At 32.6% G+C, this 16,262-nt stretch overlaps 1 protein-coding gene across 1 annotated transcript in view; it reads left to right on the top strand.

The window, feature by feature from the left end:
• LOC143588700 (patatin-like protein 2) overlaps positions 1-16,262 on the top strand; it is a 119,278-nt gene that overhangs the window by 4,894 nt on the left and 98,122 nt on the right. Inside the window, exons 5-6 of the mRNA XM_077069634.1 lie at positions 2,783-3,073; positions 7,873-8,042. Of these exons, the coding sequence (XP_076925749.1) occupies positions 2,783-3,073; positions 7,873-8,042 (461 nt within the window). The remainder of the gene's footprint in view (positions 1-2,782; positions 3,074-7,872; positions 8,043-16,262) is intronic.

The raw sequence follows: 16,262 nt of genomic DNA, 5'->3' as shown, positions 1-16,262 counted from the left end.
TGATTGTGCACAAGTGTATAAAAATAACATGTATATATATATATATGTACATACGTGTTTATAAGTATTATACATATATGTATAATTTAGCAAAATTGATAACAGTTTTTTATAAAACCGGGATACTAGATAAACGTTTTTTTTTTTACATATTTTATTTTCACATTTGCTTTGGTTTTATAAAATTTGTTTATTTTGTCTTGAACCGATAACATATATATATAGTTTTTTGTGGTCCCAAATGATTCTCAAAGTTCTCAATTTTCAAATGTTCATACACGATCCCAATCATCTCTCTCTCTCTCGATATATATGTGTGTGTGTGTGTATATAACTCGATGCCTTTTACATGTAAAAATATATTATAAAACTCAATTTCACATTAAAAATTAGTTTTCGCATAAATTTTTTTTGGAGTTATTGCTTATAAATACATGTAGAAAGCATTTCAATAAAAAAATTAATTTTGTAAAAAATATTAAATTTTTACTGATTTTAATATTTTTTTAATGAAAATAACTTGTACATGTGTTTATATGTAAAAGCTCAAAAAAGATTATATAAAAAGTGTTTTTTACACGTAAAAGACATGATTTATAAATTCTTCACTTTTTAGTTTGTAAGTTTACTATCTCATATATATATATGGGCAGGTTCAAAAGAGAACTTAAAAAAAGTGAGAATTTAGGAAATTATTCATTTTATATGTAAAAAATATAATATAAAGCTCGATTTCAAATGTAAAAAACTAGTTTTTATCATAAACTTTTTTGGACTTTTTGCTTATAAATACATGTAGAATTGTAAAATACATTCCAATAAAAAAAACTAATTTTGAAAAAAAAACCTTTTTTAACTGAAATATATATATATATATATATATATATATATATATATATATATATATATATATATATATTTTAAAACGGTTATAACATGTGTTTATATGTAAAAATCTCTAAAAGGCAGGACCGTCTCCAAAAATTTATATGTCTCGCCCGAACTGAAATAAAAAGGCCCGTAGACTCTAACGATTAACGAAATATTATAAGAAAATCTTTTTTGGGCCTTATGTAAATGGATTTTATGTTTGGTTTAAACAATTAAATTTTTAAATGGGTTTACATGGTTATGATTTAGGTTATGTAAAAAACTTTTTGTATAGATGTAATACTTCTTTTAACACTAGACCTACCTAGTTATTGTATAATTTGAGTAAAACATTAAATATACATATTTCTTTTTCATATATATATATATATATATATATAATAATTTGTGCCCTAAAAAATTAATTGCCCCGACTGGTCTCATACATTGCCTATGCACGAGCCGCCCCCTACTAAAAGGATTATGTAAAAATGTGTTTTTTACATTAAAAATGAATTTGTTTAATATTGAAGATGAGAAGTTTTACATGTTAATTGAAGACTTCTGAAGTTTCCCACTTTTTTTAAGTTATTTCTCGACCAGTCTCTCTCTCTCTCTCTATATATATATATATGGGAAGGTTAATGTGAAATACATATTTTAGATTTTAGTAATAATCATTGTATATTTTATAATTTTTTTCACAGAATGAGGAAAAGGAAACTACATTCGAATTTCACCTCATTGATGGTGGCGTGGCAGCAAACAACCCGGTAATAACACATATAGACATTGAATTTGATAAATTGTAGTTGGTTATGGTTCACATATATTCAATTCCATCACTTGAGTACACCGGAAGAAAACATACTTATAAATCAACCAAAAATACTGACAATCGTTCTGCTCAGTATCAACAAAAAAATCAACCTAGTGAACGATCACCTACTCTAAAATAAATCGAAAGAGAAATGAAATAATCAAAATATATATATATATATTCTTTTAAAAAACTATTATATATTAATATTTCAAAACTTTTAATTATTTTTATTACTTTATTTTAGTGTTTGAAAATGATTGGAAATCCATCATTGTTGTGGCTGTCGAAGATCATTGGTAATCATCAGTGAATCTGTCGTCAGTGACGTGTCACTAAAAGATACCTCCGTTTTGAGGTCATGGTACTTATCAGTTATCCGTCAGTAAAATCGTTATGAATCAAGTGTCGATGATTAGTTGATAAATGTCACAAGGGTATCCTCCCTCAGTGAAGTCTTTACCTACGCTATATATGCTTTCCCACGAATCTCCAACTACTTCCTATTACAAAATATTTGATTATATGATCTAATAGCGTATATTTTGTAATACTTCCACCTTCACCTAGTGGTCATTGATACACACATATAAAGTTGACGTACAAAAGAAATTAAGGTACTAATTGTAAGAATCAAGTAAAGTGATTATGTAATTACATAGAGTAATACAATTACATAGAGTAATACAATGTATTACTCTATGTAATTACATAATCACTTTACTTGATTCTTATATTACTCTATGTAATTACATAATCACTTTACTTGATTCTTACAATTAGCACGTTAATTTCATTTGTGGTTTATCCAAACCCTAAACATATATGGGTTCCAAAGACAAACATATATATATATAGGGTTTGGATCAAATACAAATGAAATTAACGGCTAAACGTGAGAATCAAGTAGAGTAATAATTACTCTATGATGTAATTACATAATTACTCTACTTGTATATATAATTACTCTACTTGATTCTCACGTTTAGCACATTAATTTCATTTGTACGTTAACCTTCCCCTATATGTTTATAAGGTTTTCTTTTTTTCTTTTCACTATTCTTTATAGTTTCTTCCCTTATGACTTAACAGACTCTTATCGCAATGTCGGAAATTGCCAAACATCAAAACCTCGGTGAACCTAAATCCATTGACTATCAAAGATATTTGGTCATATCTATAGGAACTGGTGAATGCAAACCCGCGACAAAATATACCGTACACAAGGCTTCAAAGTGGGGCTTCTTTGGATGGTGGTTAAATGCTAGTGGCTCAGCTCCCTTAGTTGATATATTCACTCAGGCTAGCACTGATATGGTTGATTTCCATCTTTCTGCAATTTTCAAAGGCCTTGGTATCCAAACAAATTACCTACGTATCCAGGTTTGTGTGTAAATTGGCTATTTGGTAAACTAATCAAAATCAAAATTGACCATTTAACTGTGTATTTATCCAGCATTTAATTAAATGAGTATTGAATATGGTGGTTGAGAAGAAATCTGATTAAAAAATGAATCAGAAGAGTGAATAAGTATTTTTGAAAATTACCTAAGTTTAAATGTTAGTTACACATGTGTAATAAGTCGATTCGGTGTGTAAAAAATACTGTAATTTTTCTTACGTTACTTACACTTACGTATTACATGCGTATAAAAAAAATTAAAAAAAAAATTGTTATGTTGAGTTCTTAAAACTCAAAGTGGTTCTTAAAAGAAATCAATCCTATATGTATATATATATATAAGAATTCAAATAAAAAACAATTGTTTTGTGAGAAGGTTTTAAAATATAGCACACCACCTAAATAGGACGTTATACCATGTAAATAGGAAACTATACGGTTTTTAAAAACTACCAATCGCAACCACTAGATTCTAGATCCAAAGGCTTAGATTTATTCTTATGTTTTTTACAAAACTATTGTTAGTTACGTTAACCCTATCATATATATATATATAATGGGGTAACAAATGGACGACAAACCATAGTCAGACCTTATGAAGAAAAACTTAAAAATCTCGTTTTCTACGTGACGATTACTTGGAGGGGCTATGTTGCCCCTTCAGAGAGGACAACCTAAACATCTATCAACATTTCATATTATAACACTTTGAAATGTCATACAGTTTTAAATTATGATTGGTAAATCTCTTTTACTTTTTTTTTCTTAGTTTTTATTTTATTTACAATTAAATCCTCCATGTAAACGTAAATTACGTTTTAACCCTTAAACTTTTATATAATTATTATATGACATGAATTTTAATAATTTTTTGTCGTTAATCATGTTTTTAACTGATTTATGTTTACTCCGTGAACTTTATAGTTAACATATGACCTCTAAACTTTAATAATTGTTACTTTTCTACTTTTGTACTTTAACTGAGTGTTATCATAAGACCCTTAAAGTTTAGTAAGGTTATACGTTTATTTGTTATCAAAAGTCAGCTACGTTGAGTTGGTTCTAGTTAATTAGGCAACATACATTACGTTCACATACTACATACTTAACCTGCTTTACTTTCTTTTGTACATACATAAGCATATACCTTCATTCTTACTTTCATACTTTCGTTCTTCCGTAGTTTCATATTTTATCTTACTTTACATGCATACTACGACGTTTTAAAGAGTCTTTCGCCCTATAACCTCACATATATTATTAGGGTCTGCCACCCTCCTTTCACAGATATTATTAGGGTTTGCCAGCCTCTTACCATACATACCTTTCTTTATATTTATAATTATATACTTTCATACATACTCTTAACCTTTTCTATATCATCATATATCGTTCACACAACATTCATATATTATTCACATATCATACACTTACCAATTAAGGTAAGTGTATTAACTAATCACATCGAGTATGCACACAACATAGAAAACATAATGAGGAAATGAGGCTAGAAACTCACATGTGTCTTGTGCCTCTCAGAGTTAATTGTAATACCCCTCCTTAGTTGTGCACGTATAACCGTGTAATAGTTATAAGTATCAATTAATTACCTCTAACAATATTATACTTCTAGGTTAGTGAAACCCCTAGCTAACAGGGGTCCGGGGGCAGCACCCCTGGCAGCGTGGTCTAGGGGCAGCAGCTTCTAGCAAGGGTCTAAGGGGCAGAGACCCTGGCTGGGGCCACTAAAACCTCATCAGGAAAATGAAGTTTGAACCATTCGAATCGAGTTTTCAAATCAACTGAATCGAGTTTTAAAACCAATCGAATCAAATTTTCAAACCAATTGAATCGAGTTTTCCAATCCATCGAATCGAATTTTCAAACCAATAGAATCGAATTTCAATTCGATTTGATTCGTTTCCTATTCGATTCGATTCGTTTTCTAGTGTGATTCGATTCGTTCTTCCTATTCGATTCTAATCGTTTTCCCAGTTCGATTCGATTCGTTCTTCCTATTCGATTCTAATCATTTTCCCAGTTCGATCCCTTATTTCATCTTTTATTGTCCAAGCCCACATTCTATTGTTTTTATTTAACGTAACTAAATAATAACACTTAAGTAAACAAAATTCTTTTATTTATTATTATCAAAAACAGGATGTTACAAGTCTACCCTTCTTAAAAGAGGTTTCGTCCCCAAAACCTAACTATTCCTTAAACAGATCTAGGTAAAACTTGTGCATCTCTTCTTCAACTTCCCAAGTGGCATCTGATCCTTTATGATGTTTCGATATCACTTTCACCAAAGGAATAACTTTATGAAGAAGTTGCTTTTCCTTGCGGTCGACTATCTCAACATGCTGTTCAATGTAGTTCAACTGTTCATCAACCTCAATGTCTACTAATGGCACATGAGACGTGCCATCAGTTAGACATTTTCTCAAGTGAGAAACATGAAAAGTACGTTGAATTCCTTCTAACTCTTCAGGAAAATCTTGTTTATAAGCCACTTCGCCAACACGTTCGATGATTCTAAACGGTCCAATGTACCTTGGACTCAACTTTTTTTTTTTTTCTGAAACGAATAATTCCCTTCCAAGGTGAGACTTGATCATCACATCCAATCCCTTTCTGACCAATCTCTCCCCAACATACCGGAGTTCTACAACGTCTACCATAAAACATCTCAAATGGCGGCATACCAATACTTGAGTGGTAGCTGTTGTTATAAAAGAATTTTTTCAGATGCAAATGATCATGCCAACTTCCTCCTAAGTCTAACACACAAGCACGTAACATATCCTCAAGGGTTTGGATAGTCCTTTTAGACTGCCCATCTGTTTGACGATGATACGCCGTACTGATGTTCAGTCTTGTTCCCATAGCTTCATGGAACCTTTTCCAGAATCTAGAAGTAAAGAGAGTATCTCTATCAGACACAATCAACAACGACACTCCATGCTTAGCCACAACCTATTTTATGAACACATTTTCCAACGTTTCTGAAGAGATGGCCTCTATATAGGCAGAAAGTGAGCACTTTTCGTTAAACGGTCCACCATCACCCAAATGGTAATGATGTTTAGCTGTACACAGTAGCTTAGTTATGAAAACCATGGTGATGTGTTCCTATTTCCACTCTGGTATCTCTAAAGGCTGCATCTTCCCATAAGTTTTATGGTGCTCTACTTTGACTTACAAGCAAGTTAAGCACTTACTGACATAATCTACCACATCATTCTTCATACCCGGCCACCAGTAGTCTCTCTTAAAATCCTAATACATCTTGGTGGATCCCGAATGAATCGAGTATATTGACTTATGAGCTTCATCTAGGATTCAACCTCTAAAATCTTTATGGCATGGAATCCGCATATGGTTAAACCTAGTCTTCACACCATGAGTGTTTTCCATCATCTCGTCTTGCTGTCCAAAGGTTCTTTTCTTCTTCATTAGAACTTCATCCATAAGCACCTCAGACTGTACCTTGATGATCTCTCCGAAAAGATCTGAGTTAATGATAAACTTATAAGACTTCAATGTTGCAATGACTTCTTCATTTTTACGGCTTAGTGCGTCGAAAACCACGTTAGCCTTACCAGGATAGTATTTCATGTCACAATCGTAATCCTTTATCAGCTCTAACCAGAAAACTGAAGTTTGAACCATTCGAAATGTGTTTTCAAACCAATCGAATCGAATTTTCAAACCAATCGAACCAAGTTTTCAAACCAATCAAATTGAGTTTTCAAACCAATCAAATCGAGTTTTCAAACCAATCGAATTTGCTTTTCAAACCAATCGAATCGAGTTTTTAAACCAATCGAATCAAATTTTCAAACCAATCAAATTGAATTTAAATTTGATTTGATTCGTTTCCCTGTTCTATTTGATTCGTTTTCAAGTTCGATTCAGTTCGTTCTTCTTATTCGATTCGAATCGTTTTCCCAGTTCAATTCGATTCGTTTCCAAACCCACGGACCTAAGACCCATCACCATCCCTTATTCCATATTTTATTGTCCACGCCCATACTCTATTTTATAATTTAACTTAACTAAATAATAATACACCATTAAGTAAAAAAATTCTTTTATTTATTGTTATAAAAAATAGGATGTTACAATATACCAAATAATAGATTAAAGAGGTAAATTTCGTTAAATGAAGTTTATATGAAACTAGTAAATTACCCAACGCGTTGCATGAGGACTGGTCGGATATGCTTATGTACTCGTCACATTACCCTAAATCCTAAAACGCGGGCATTAAAACAAATGAAATATTTAAAACAATGTTTATTTGTTCGTTAAAACCAGAACGTTGGTAAACCCGAGCATTGTCGGTACAAAGCGTTGTGGCGGTGAATACGTCAACACGAATTTGGTCGGTTTTGGTTACGTTTGTAATGTTACAATATAAACATTGTTGGTAATACCAAAGCGTTAAAACCCAAAAAATAAATTTGTCAAATTAACATATGAAAAAATAAAATATTTAAAATGACGTTTATTCGGTCTGTAAAACTCAGGCTTTAGTCTTGGCTAATTGATGAGATTTAGTCTTGGCTTCCAACTAGATTATTTTAGCTTCCGACAAGATTTTTTTTACGAGTGGTTGAAACTAGTTGATTAAAAATCTCATGAACTAATGATTAAAATGTGATAGGAACATAATAGAAAATGGTTGGTAAAATGGAGATGTTTTCTACACTGACCAATCAAATGAAAATTCTGGTCATTTTCTTTTAAGTATTTGATGTTCGATATTGAAACATAGGAGAGTGAGCTAGAAAGAACGGCTTCGCTAGACATGGCTACAATGGAAAATCTGGATTATCTGGATAAAGTCGCTAAAGCTTTATTGAAAAAAAGAGTTACGACAGTGAACTTAGAAGATGGCACATTGGTTCCCTACAGGAAAGAAACTAACGAAGAGGTTCTCATAGAGTACGTAACTTTATAACTCAATATTGGATGACCCTAACAATTCATAATACGTATATTTCTAGTTGGAACATTATTTTAACGTAAATATTTGTCTTTGTACAGATTTGCTAAGAAACTAATTGACGAAAAATGTGTTCGTGCCGGTAAACCACCACGCTTCTTTGTTAAGACAGAAACGGACACTTGAAAATGTAATCATTGCATGAAGGATGTAGGGATTCAAGCACACTTTATTATGTAAGGATAAAGCTAAGGCTAAGAGCCTTATGAGACTTGTCTGCTTTATGCTTTACGAAAATCTGTGTTGTTTATATGTTGCCACCATCATAAATAATTCTAAGATATTATCCCAAGGAGTTATAAAAGCGTAAATGAAATAATTTTAAGATATTATCCAGTGGAGTTATAAAAACATAAATGAAATGGTCATGGGAACAAAACTTTTTATGAGAAAGTGAAAAGTGGGGGAAAAACCCCAGATTTGGACAGAAAAAAACCTTGTTCATGGGAGATGGTTTCTTTTGTGCTCCACTGTGTGTGCTCTTAAGAGACAATGGTACAATTGTACTCTACTAGGTTTTAATCGAACCCCCTCAGTTTTCTGGGATATCATTAATGTGGAGACAACTCAATAGGTAGAGGTGTTTGCCTCTTAATGTTAAACCCAGACAAATCTATAATATATATAAACGAAAACATAAAAATCTTACGTGTCGCGATGTGGTTGCTTCCCTTTTTTTTGGAGTTACCAGATTTGCTTGCAAATTTTAAATGGAGGCTTCTCATTCATTTGACGCGAATTCACGGGTGTGGGTTTTATTAGACCCAGATATTACTTAAACGGGTTATAACATCTTATTAAATAAAAACAAAATCACCAAATACTTGATATAAAAATCCTATAAAGTAGGGATATACTAAAAATTAATATATGATTTATTTAAAAAAATATATAAAATTTATAATTAAAAAACCAATTTTATAGTAAAAAAAATAAATAGGTCTTGGGTCTCATCAAACTCATATAGCTTTTAAACCGATTTACAACATCTCATTTATTTATGAAATAATTCATCATCAAAACATAAGTATATTATTAACTTTCATATAATAAAAAAGATAAAATTCAAAAAATAAAAAAATATTAAAAACAAATAATATAAAACAACCCCCGTAATACGGCGAATAAAAACTAGGTACTCGCGCGACGTGGTGACAATTTTGCAACGTAATACTTGTCTATTACGTTTCTTTTTCATGGTGTCCATGCGTATAATTAGTTCTTTTGGCCGTAAACCTGTTACCAAACCACCCATTTTGCCACTTACAGTCTCATTACCAGCTACACATGAACAATAAATGAGCCATAAGAGCATTCCCAACTCATACCCTAAAATTATATGATGGGAGTTTGCAAATTATAAGATAGGGTTTTGAATGGTGGTGAGTGTAAATTATAGGGTGGAGAGAAAAATGTAGTGAATTTTTTGTATATTTGGGGAAACTTTGTTTGCCCCGTATTTATCTTTTAATATATGTTGAATTAGTTGTGAGTAAAGTAGAGAGAAAACAGTAATGATAAAGGTATAAAATATATTATTTAATTAAACAAGATGGAGAAATATAGTGTGTTTTAGTGTAATTATAGAGATTGATGATGGGAGCGGACTAAGAATTCACAAATTGATAAAATAAATAATATTTTGTCTTCATTGAATCTTGTAACTTTTGTTTTCTCAAATTGATAAAATAAAAATAAATTTCATCTAATTTAAAAATTTTTTATGCTACTGTTGTTTCTTACTCAAAAGAATGTAATTAACTAATGAGCAATGACAAATACGAAATATAACTTAAGAAAACAAAAATGCATCATTCTATTCAACACATTATGCAGTCAAGAACATAACATAGATTTAATTAGTATGCTAACAGTGGTCTCATTGCAATGAAGTTGGTGTCCTATACTTAGGGTATGAACCATGAATTCTATTGCAAAATGTAGGTAAAAATGTTGCATAACTCAAAACTGTTTATTAGCTGTTGATCTTTTTGAACAATGTGAATATGCTAGAATGGTTTTATATCATACAATAAAATGTATTTTCTAGTATACAACGACACAAACTTTTGAAAGTAATTGCATAATGTATCTTTGTTGTCCCATACTTGCAAAAATAATCTTTTTCCACATTTGTTGACCTGCACCCAAAAACGATATTCAATAAAATTAATTAAAGAAATATTTCAAAATTCATCACATCTAAATTTCAGTTATATCTTCTACTAGTAGACCCAAACCAAATTGATAATATTTTTAAAACGACCCGTTTTGGCCCGAACTTATTTTGCGTCAAACCCGCTGGGCTGGGCCATTTTTAAGAAAAGGTCATCTAGTTTGGGTCATAACAGGCAATTTTGTTTTAAGAAAAAGGTTGATATTGGATCAACAAGCCATATGGAAAAAAAAGGTTCAATTTATTTGGGTCAAAACGTGTTTGGACCAAAATAAACATGGTTCGAAACAGGCCGCGTGATTAAAGTATATTTTGAGACCACTAATATATAAACGACTGATATGAAGTAAGACATTCTAAACAAAATTTAATAACTTATAAATTAACAAATAGAAAAACTTACTAATGAATCTCCGTTATTCTAGAAAAAACCGGCAAAAAAATGTTTTAGCCAAACAGGCTAAATTAAACTCTTTTGTCAAGCAAGCCGAATAGAACCTTTTATTAACCATTTATAAAATAGTTTATTTAATAACTGATTAAAAACCCTAATTTTACATTGATTAACCATTCAGTTGTTCATATCTCTAACTTCTTATAACTCATAAGTAAAGTTTGTATTGTACCCGGGGTCCACCATTGGTAGAATACTCAATACATTCTTATTGAGTTCCCTGCATAGCTTAAAACATTCACCTCAATATATGCTATACGCATCTATGTTTTCATAAAGAAGTTTCAATATTGTTTTAACATACGCAATGTTTTTTCTACTATAAAAGCCACTCGAGTTACAATATTGTTACATTCATTTTAAACCGAGTAATATTTTTATTTTAAGTAATATTTATGGAGGTAGGGGTCGGTTTTGGGCCCAAACCGAGCCAATATCCAAAAACCCAATTTTTGAGATTGTAAAAAAACGTTTGATCATTTTCGTACTAATATATGTTTTGTAATCATATTTATCACACAAGTTATTTATAGAGTAACAAAGAACATAAGATAATAGTAACATACCTGTAACCTGTTGTCCACTTGCAGTCGGGGCTGCTGTGATGGTAAAGAAATAACCGCCATCAAATGACCATTCAGCTTCAGGGTCCTGAGTTGCCTTTTCTCCACATAGTCCCAAAATGCCTAAAAATGTTATTGATTATTGTCACTAAATGCCAATAACGATTCCAAGCTGTTATCCGCATCAGATAGAGAGACCGAGTGTCGAGTCTGTGTAAGCATTCAAACGGTTCAGTCTGGATTAATCGGATCCAAGTTTATGGGTCAGGGGTTAAGTGAAGTCATACCTTTCAAGATTATTCTTTCAATTTGTAAGATTTCTAAGAGGTCTTCTGTAGTTACTTGTTCCACTTTAGAATGGCACAAAGCCACAGATGCGTAGAAAAATATGTCTTCTAAAAACTAAAATCAATTTAGCACCAGAGAATCGTTACTTTTATAGGTAAAAAAGAAAAACTCTTTTTATACCTATCCATATGTGCATCTCAACACTCTGATCCTTTATAACATCATTGCAATCACCTGAATCCAACCTCTTTGACATTTTCATTGAAGAGCTTTCAAATTAATTCCTCATCAACATAACCCTATACTCGTGTTTGTAACGTATACCTAAACAACACACCAATCCAATTAGAAACTGATAAGCATACAACAGAATTTGAAACAGAATACTTATGAGAGAGTATAGGTAGATTAGGAACGAGCATACTTTAAACATATATCTTGCTTTCCCTAGAAGGCCCAAAAATTAGCTAAATTTTTCTAAATTTTTTTATTTTAGTTCAGCCAATCGTGCCTAATAACCATTTTTCCTTGATGATGCAACTGTAAAAGATACGCACTGTCGTACCCTTTTACTATTATTCATTTATTCTTAACATAAACACATAGTTAACGATTTGCCACTTACCCGGGAAAGTCCATATTCTTTTCATAATCCATGGGTCCGATCATTTGAGCAACACCCACAAACTGCATGTTTCCTAAAAACACAATCAAAATTAATTAAAATTAACAGAAACAAGTAAATACACAAACACGAACCTGTTTCACCTTAGGTGGGCAGATTTTTTTTATTTCCTTTTTTTTAACACATGAAAGCTTCTTAATGCATCCATTAGAAATGATTTACTCAGTCATTATATGTGTTTAAAAAAGATACACAACCTCGAGCCTAGCTTAGCTTAGGCCATTTAAGTTTTCCTTAAAATATATATGAAAAAATAAAATAAAACTGTATATAAATTAATCAATAATAAAGAATTAAATAATAATAAACAAATTAGCCTGAGCTTGATTAAAACAACTCATAAACCAAGCTCGAGCTTCAGAAAAAAGAGTCCGAGCTCTACTTCTCGTACGTCAAAACGAGCGGAGCTTGAGCTCAAGCAAAGTTCATTTACACCCCTATACATGCACACATCCCAATTTGACCTAACACATGTAGAAGATATGGTTCCACTTCTGGTGAGAACAAATTGATAAATTGAAATGTAAATTTTAAAACTAAAATATTTCCTATATGAATACTTAAAGTATATCATAATAACAAAATAGTTTAACCAAATACTAGTAGATGTTACACGACTTGCGGTTTGTGTTGCTTAACAACTTAATAATAGGCCTTTCTTAGGTTTTTCATGAAACAAATAACTAAAAACTTTATCATTGTTTACCTGCCATTAGAAACTGCAATTTTATAACTAACTTGACGGTGTCGGTTCTTGTTCTCCATAGCTAACATCTCACAAGCCCTTTTAGTTGATTGCGATATGCCAAATACAGATCTTTTGATTGTTTAGCTTCTCTGAATTCTTCCGTTTCTAATCGAACCGCCATCAACTCATTCTCTGTTGAGTAGTTATGGGATTAAATATGCAAACATTAATAAATAAATATGTAATTAACATTAAAACTAAAAATGTTGTTTTGGATATAGAGATGAACATAGTTAAATACTTAAAAAATATACTGAAAATCCTACATGTGATTCCATTGAAAAAGCATTATCAAAATGACATTTGAGAAGTGATAACCTATTGAAACAAGATGACATTAAGGTAATAGAGTTTTGTTTAAAAAAAAACATTTTACCATTTTGAACTCGCATTTTTTTTCCGTTTTGTAATTAGTTTCCGTTTTGTCCCTAAACAAAACGTATTATATTTCTAGTTGATTCTCTTTTTTAGTTGTTTAGTATACTACTATCAATATAAAGTAACCCAAAACAAAAAATAAAAAGTATGCCAACATACCGCAGTATAAAATCTTTTTTCACGTTCAGTAGGATTTCCAAAATGAAAGATACGAGTTATATCCGTACTCCTATCGAGATACTTCAAAACAGACGCCATAAAATGAGGTGGTGACTATTTCATGGACTCGATCACAACATAGGATAACAACAACAACGTCTGAGCTCACTACGCTGTAACCTTTACCCTATGATATTAGTCTCCTCCATATAAGATCTAACCTATAGATTATCAAAAAAAAAAATTGTTTCAAGTAATCCATAATATAAACAATTATAGAGAAATACACAAAAAATAGCCTATCTCATAAAACAGCTTTCTTTCAGCCACACAAAAGAAAGACAATTTTGTTGTTACAACAACAAATACATTGACAATAGGAGAATATGATGTCACCCCCTTGAACTTTAAACAACCAAACAATCTACTAATTACTTAGATCCAAATCAAAATATCACAAGGTTGAACAAGAATGATTGTAAAGCAAGAGACTTACACTTACCTCAACAAGATGCAAGCTCACCAGAATAGTCTTCGACACTGGAAGATTAAACCTTCAACTTTCCCATTCCCTTCTTCACATCAATACAGATCTGAAATCCAACCGAACAATAGAAATAGTGTAGAAATGGAAGGTTTTAGGGTTTGAATAAGCAATATGAAGAGACAGAAATTGATACATGTGAGATGGAAATTAAGAATCAATAATTGATCTAGGGTTCTACATTGTAGTAGTGTACCCTCATTGTTCTTTTAATATGAAAATAAAAACAAAGATAACACACACCTGAGCAGCGAAGGAATAGCCGAAGACATGGTTACAGAATATGCTGTGTAGGGTTAGAGCACCGTTTCTCTAGTAGACGTTCTTGAGGTGTTTGATTGTGATTAGAAGGTCGAATTGAAGAATGTGGAGGAGGGTCACGGGATAGAATTTGAATTTTGAATCATATTCGGCTGGTTTGAGTCATTGAGAGCATAAACTAATTGGACATCAGGGTTTAAAACTCTTATTTTTAAGAGTTTTTGTGAAACGAGCATCTTGCCCATCCTATATGCATTTTAAGATAATATACATATATATATACTAGTAGGTACCCGTGCGATGCGGCGACACTAAAAATTTATAACGTGTTACTTGCCTTCTGTTTGTTTATCAGTTGAAGAGGTAGGTCCCAGCAGAGCCCAGTTGGACCCGCAAGACTCACCTTGAAGAGAGACGTCTGCGCAGAAACCAACTGGATCCGCAGGACCCACCATGCTCAGAGACGTGACGTCCTTACGCGCAGTACGCAAGCTGTTCCCGCAGGAAATGCCTCCCAATGGTGAAGGACTCTGCCTGTTCCCGCAGTTGCGGATACAAGCCATCAGGGAAGGCCACCCGCGCAGCAAGGCTACACGCACAAGGCACTTAGCTCTCAATCATTCAGTGTCACCTGAAGGAATGAGCAAAGCCGGGAACAATCCCGCACAAAGGCGGGAGGGGGAATACTCCCGCCCAACTAAGCCAGTCCGTACGATACGGGAAGATCTTCTGTACTGTACCTGACGAGGTATGGGCAAAAGATCTGACTAAAGATACGACAGCTTATTGACAACAGTATGGCGAGCAGCATGCTCCTGTACTGTATGTCACTATTAGCCGCTGCCTACTCACCAACTCCTGTCATACCACGTGTATAGCCGGCAGTTGGTGGAAAAGGAATAGTACACAGCAGGCCTGGCCACTGTCAGCCGCTGCCTACCCACCAACTACAAGCAGGGCACGTGCGTAGGCCACAGTTGGTGGAACAGGAATACTATTCAGCCGGCCACACCTCCTTGGAAACCTACCTTCGGCTATAAATACCCCAAATGGTATGATCATCTCATCTTATCACATTACCATCATATTATCATCATATTATACCTGATATCTGCTCTAGCAATCTCTTAATATACATTTATATTTAAAGAGCAATCTAGTCTGATTCTCACGCCGGAGGGTGGTCACAAGGAGGAACCCCCCCCCTTCTCAGTGACAAGCTCATGGTGTCTGTTTTGCAGGTTATCAGAAGAACCATCTTTGCTGGGTCTAACCCCTCGTGGGAAACATCTATCTAACCCCCCAGGTTACTCGTAATCTGCCCGGGGTCCGGTTAGTGTTTCTTCATCAGTCCTCTCATAATATTATTCCAAAACTTCTACAAAATACTATTGTTCCAAAAATATTATTATGAATTATCAATAGTTCATTACCAAATCAAGTCATAAACACAAATTTTGTTAATGTCAGGACATTATTACATAAGAGTGTTTGTTATTTTCTTTCAAAAATTGTACACCACCAAGTTCTTACATAAGTTGGTAAGTTCAGTTTCACACAAACATCATATCCTAGGTGATCTTTTGCTAGCCTATTTTTATTTATCTAATTTAAAAATCCTTATAAATCCACTTATAAACTCCATTTGCTTCATCCCACATTGCCTATCAAGACAAACTTCAACTCCTTCTCTCTATAAATATCAATAACGGTAACAACCCATGAAACCAATTCAACGATCCATAGTTTCCCGGATCGGCCATATCCTACTGAAAAATGCCATTTGCATATACAATTTGACTTTCGATCAAATTTCAAATACACAACTTTCAGAAATGCCCTTAGAATCTGGATACGATCCTAGCTCGTATTCAAAATATTTACCAAGATTCCAATTGATAAC

Source organism: Bidens hawaiensis, unplaced genomic scaffold (genome assembly GCF_021521415.1).
Source record: "Bidens hawaiensis isolate Kalapana, Puna unplaced genomic scaffold, B.hawaiensis_p1.1 tig00036715_1, whole genome shotgun sequence".
In the NCBI taxonomy this organism is placed as follows: Eukaryota; Viridiplantae; Streptophyta; class Magnoliopsida; order Asterales; family Asteraceae; genus Bidens; species Bidens hawaiensis.
This window is presented reverse-complemented; position numbering and strand designations above follow the sequence as displayed.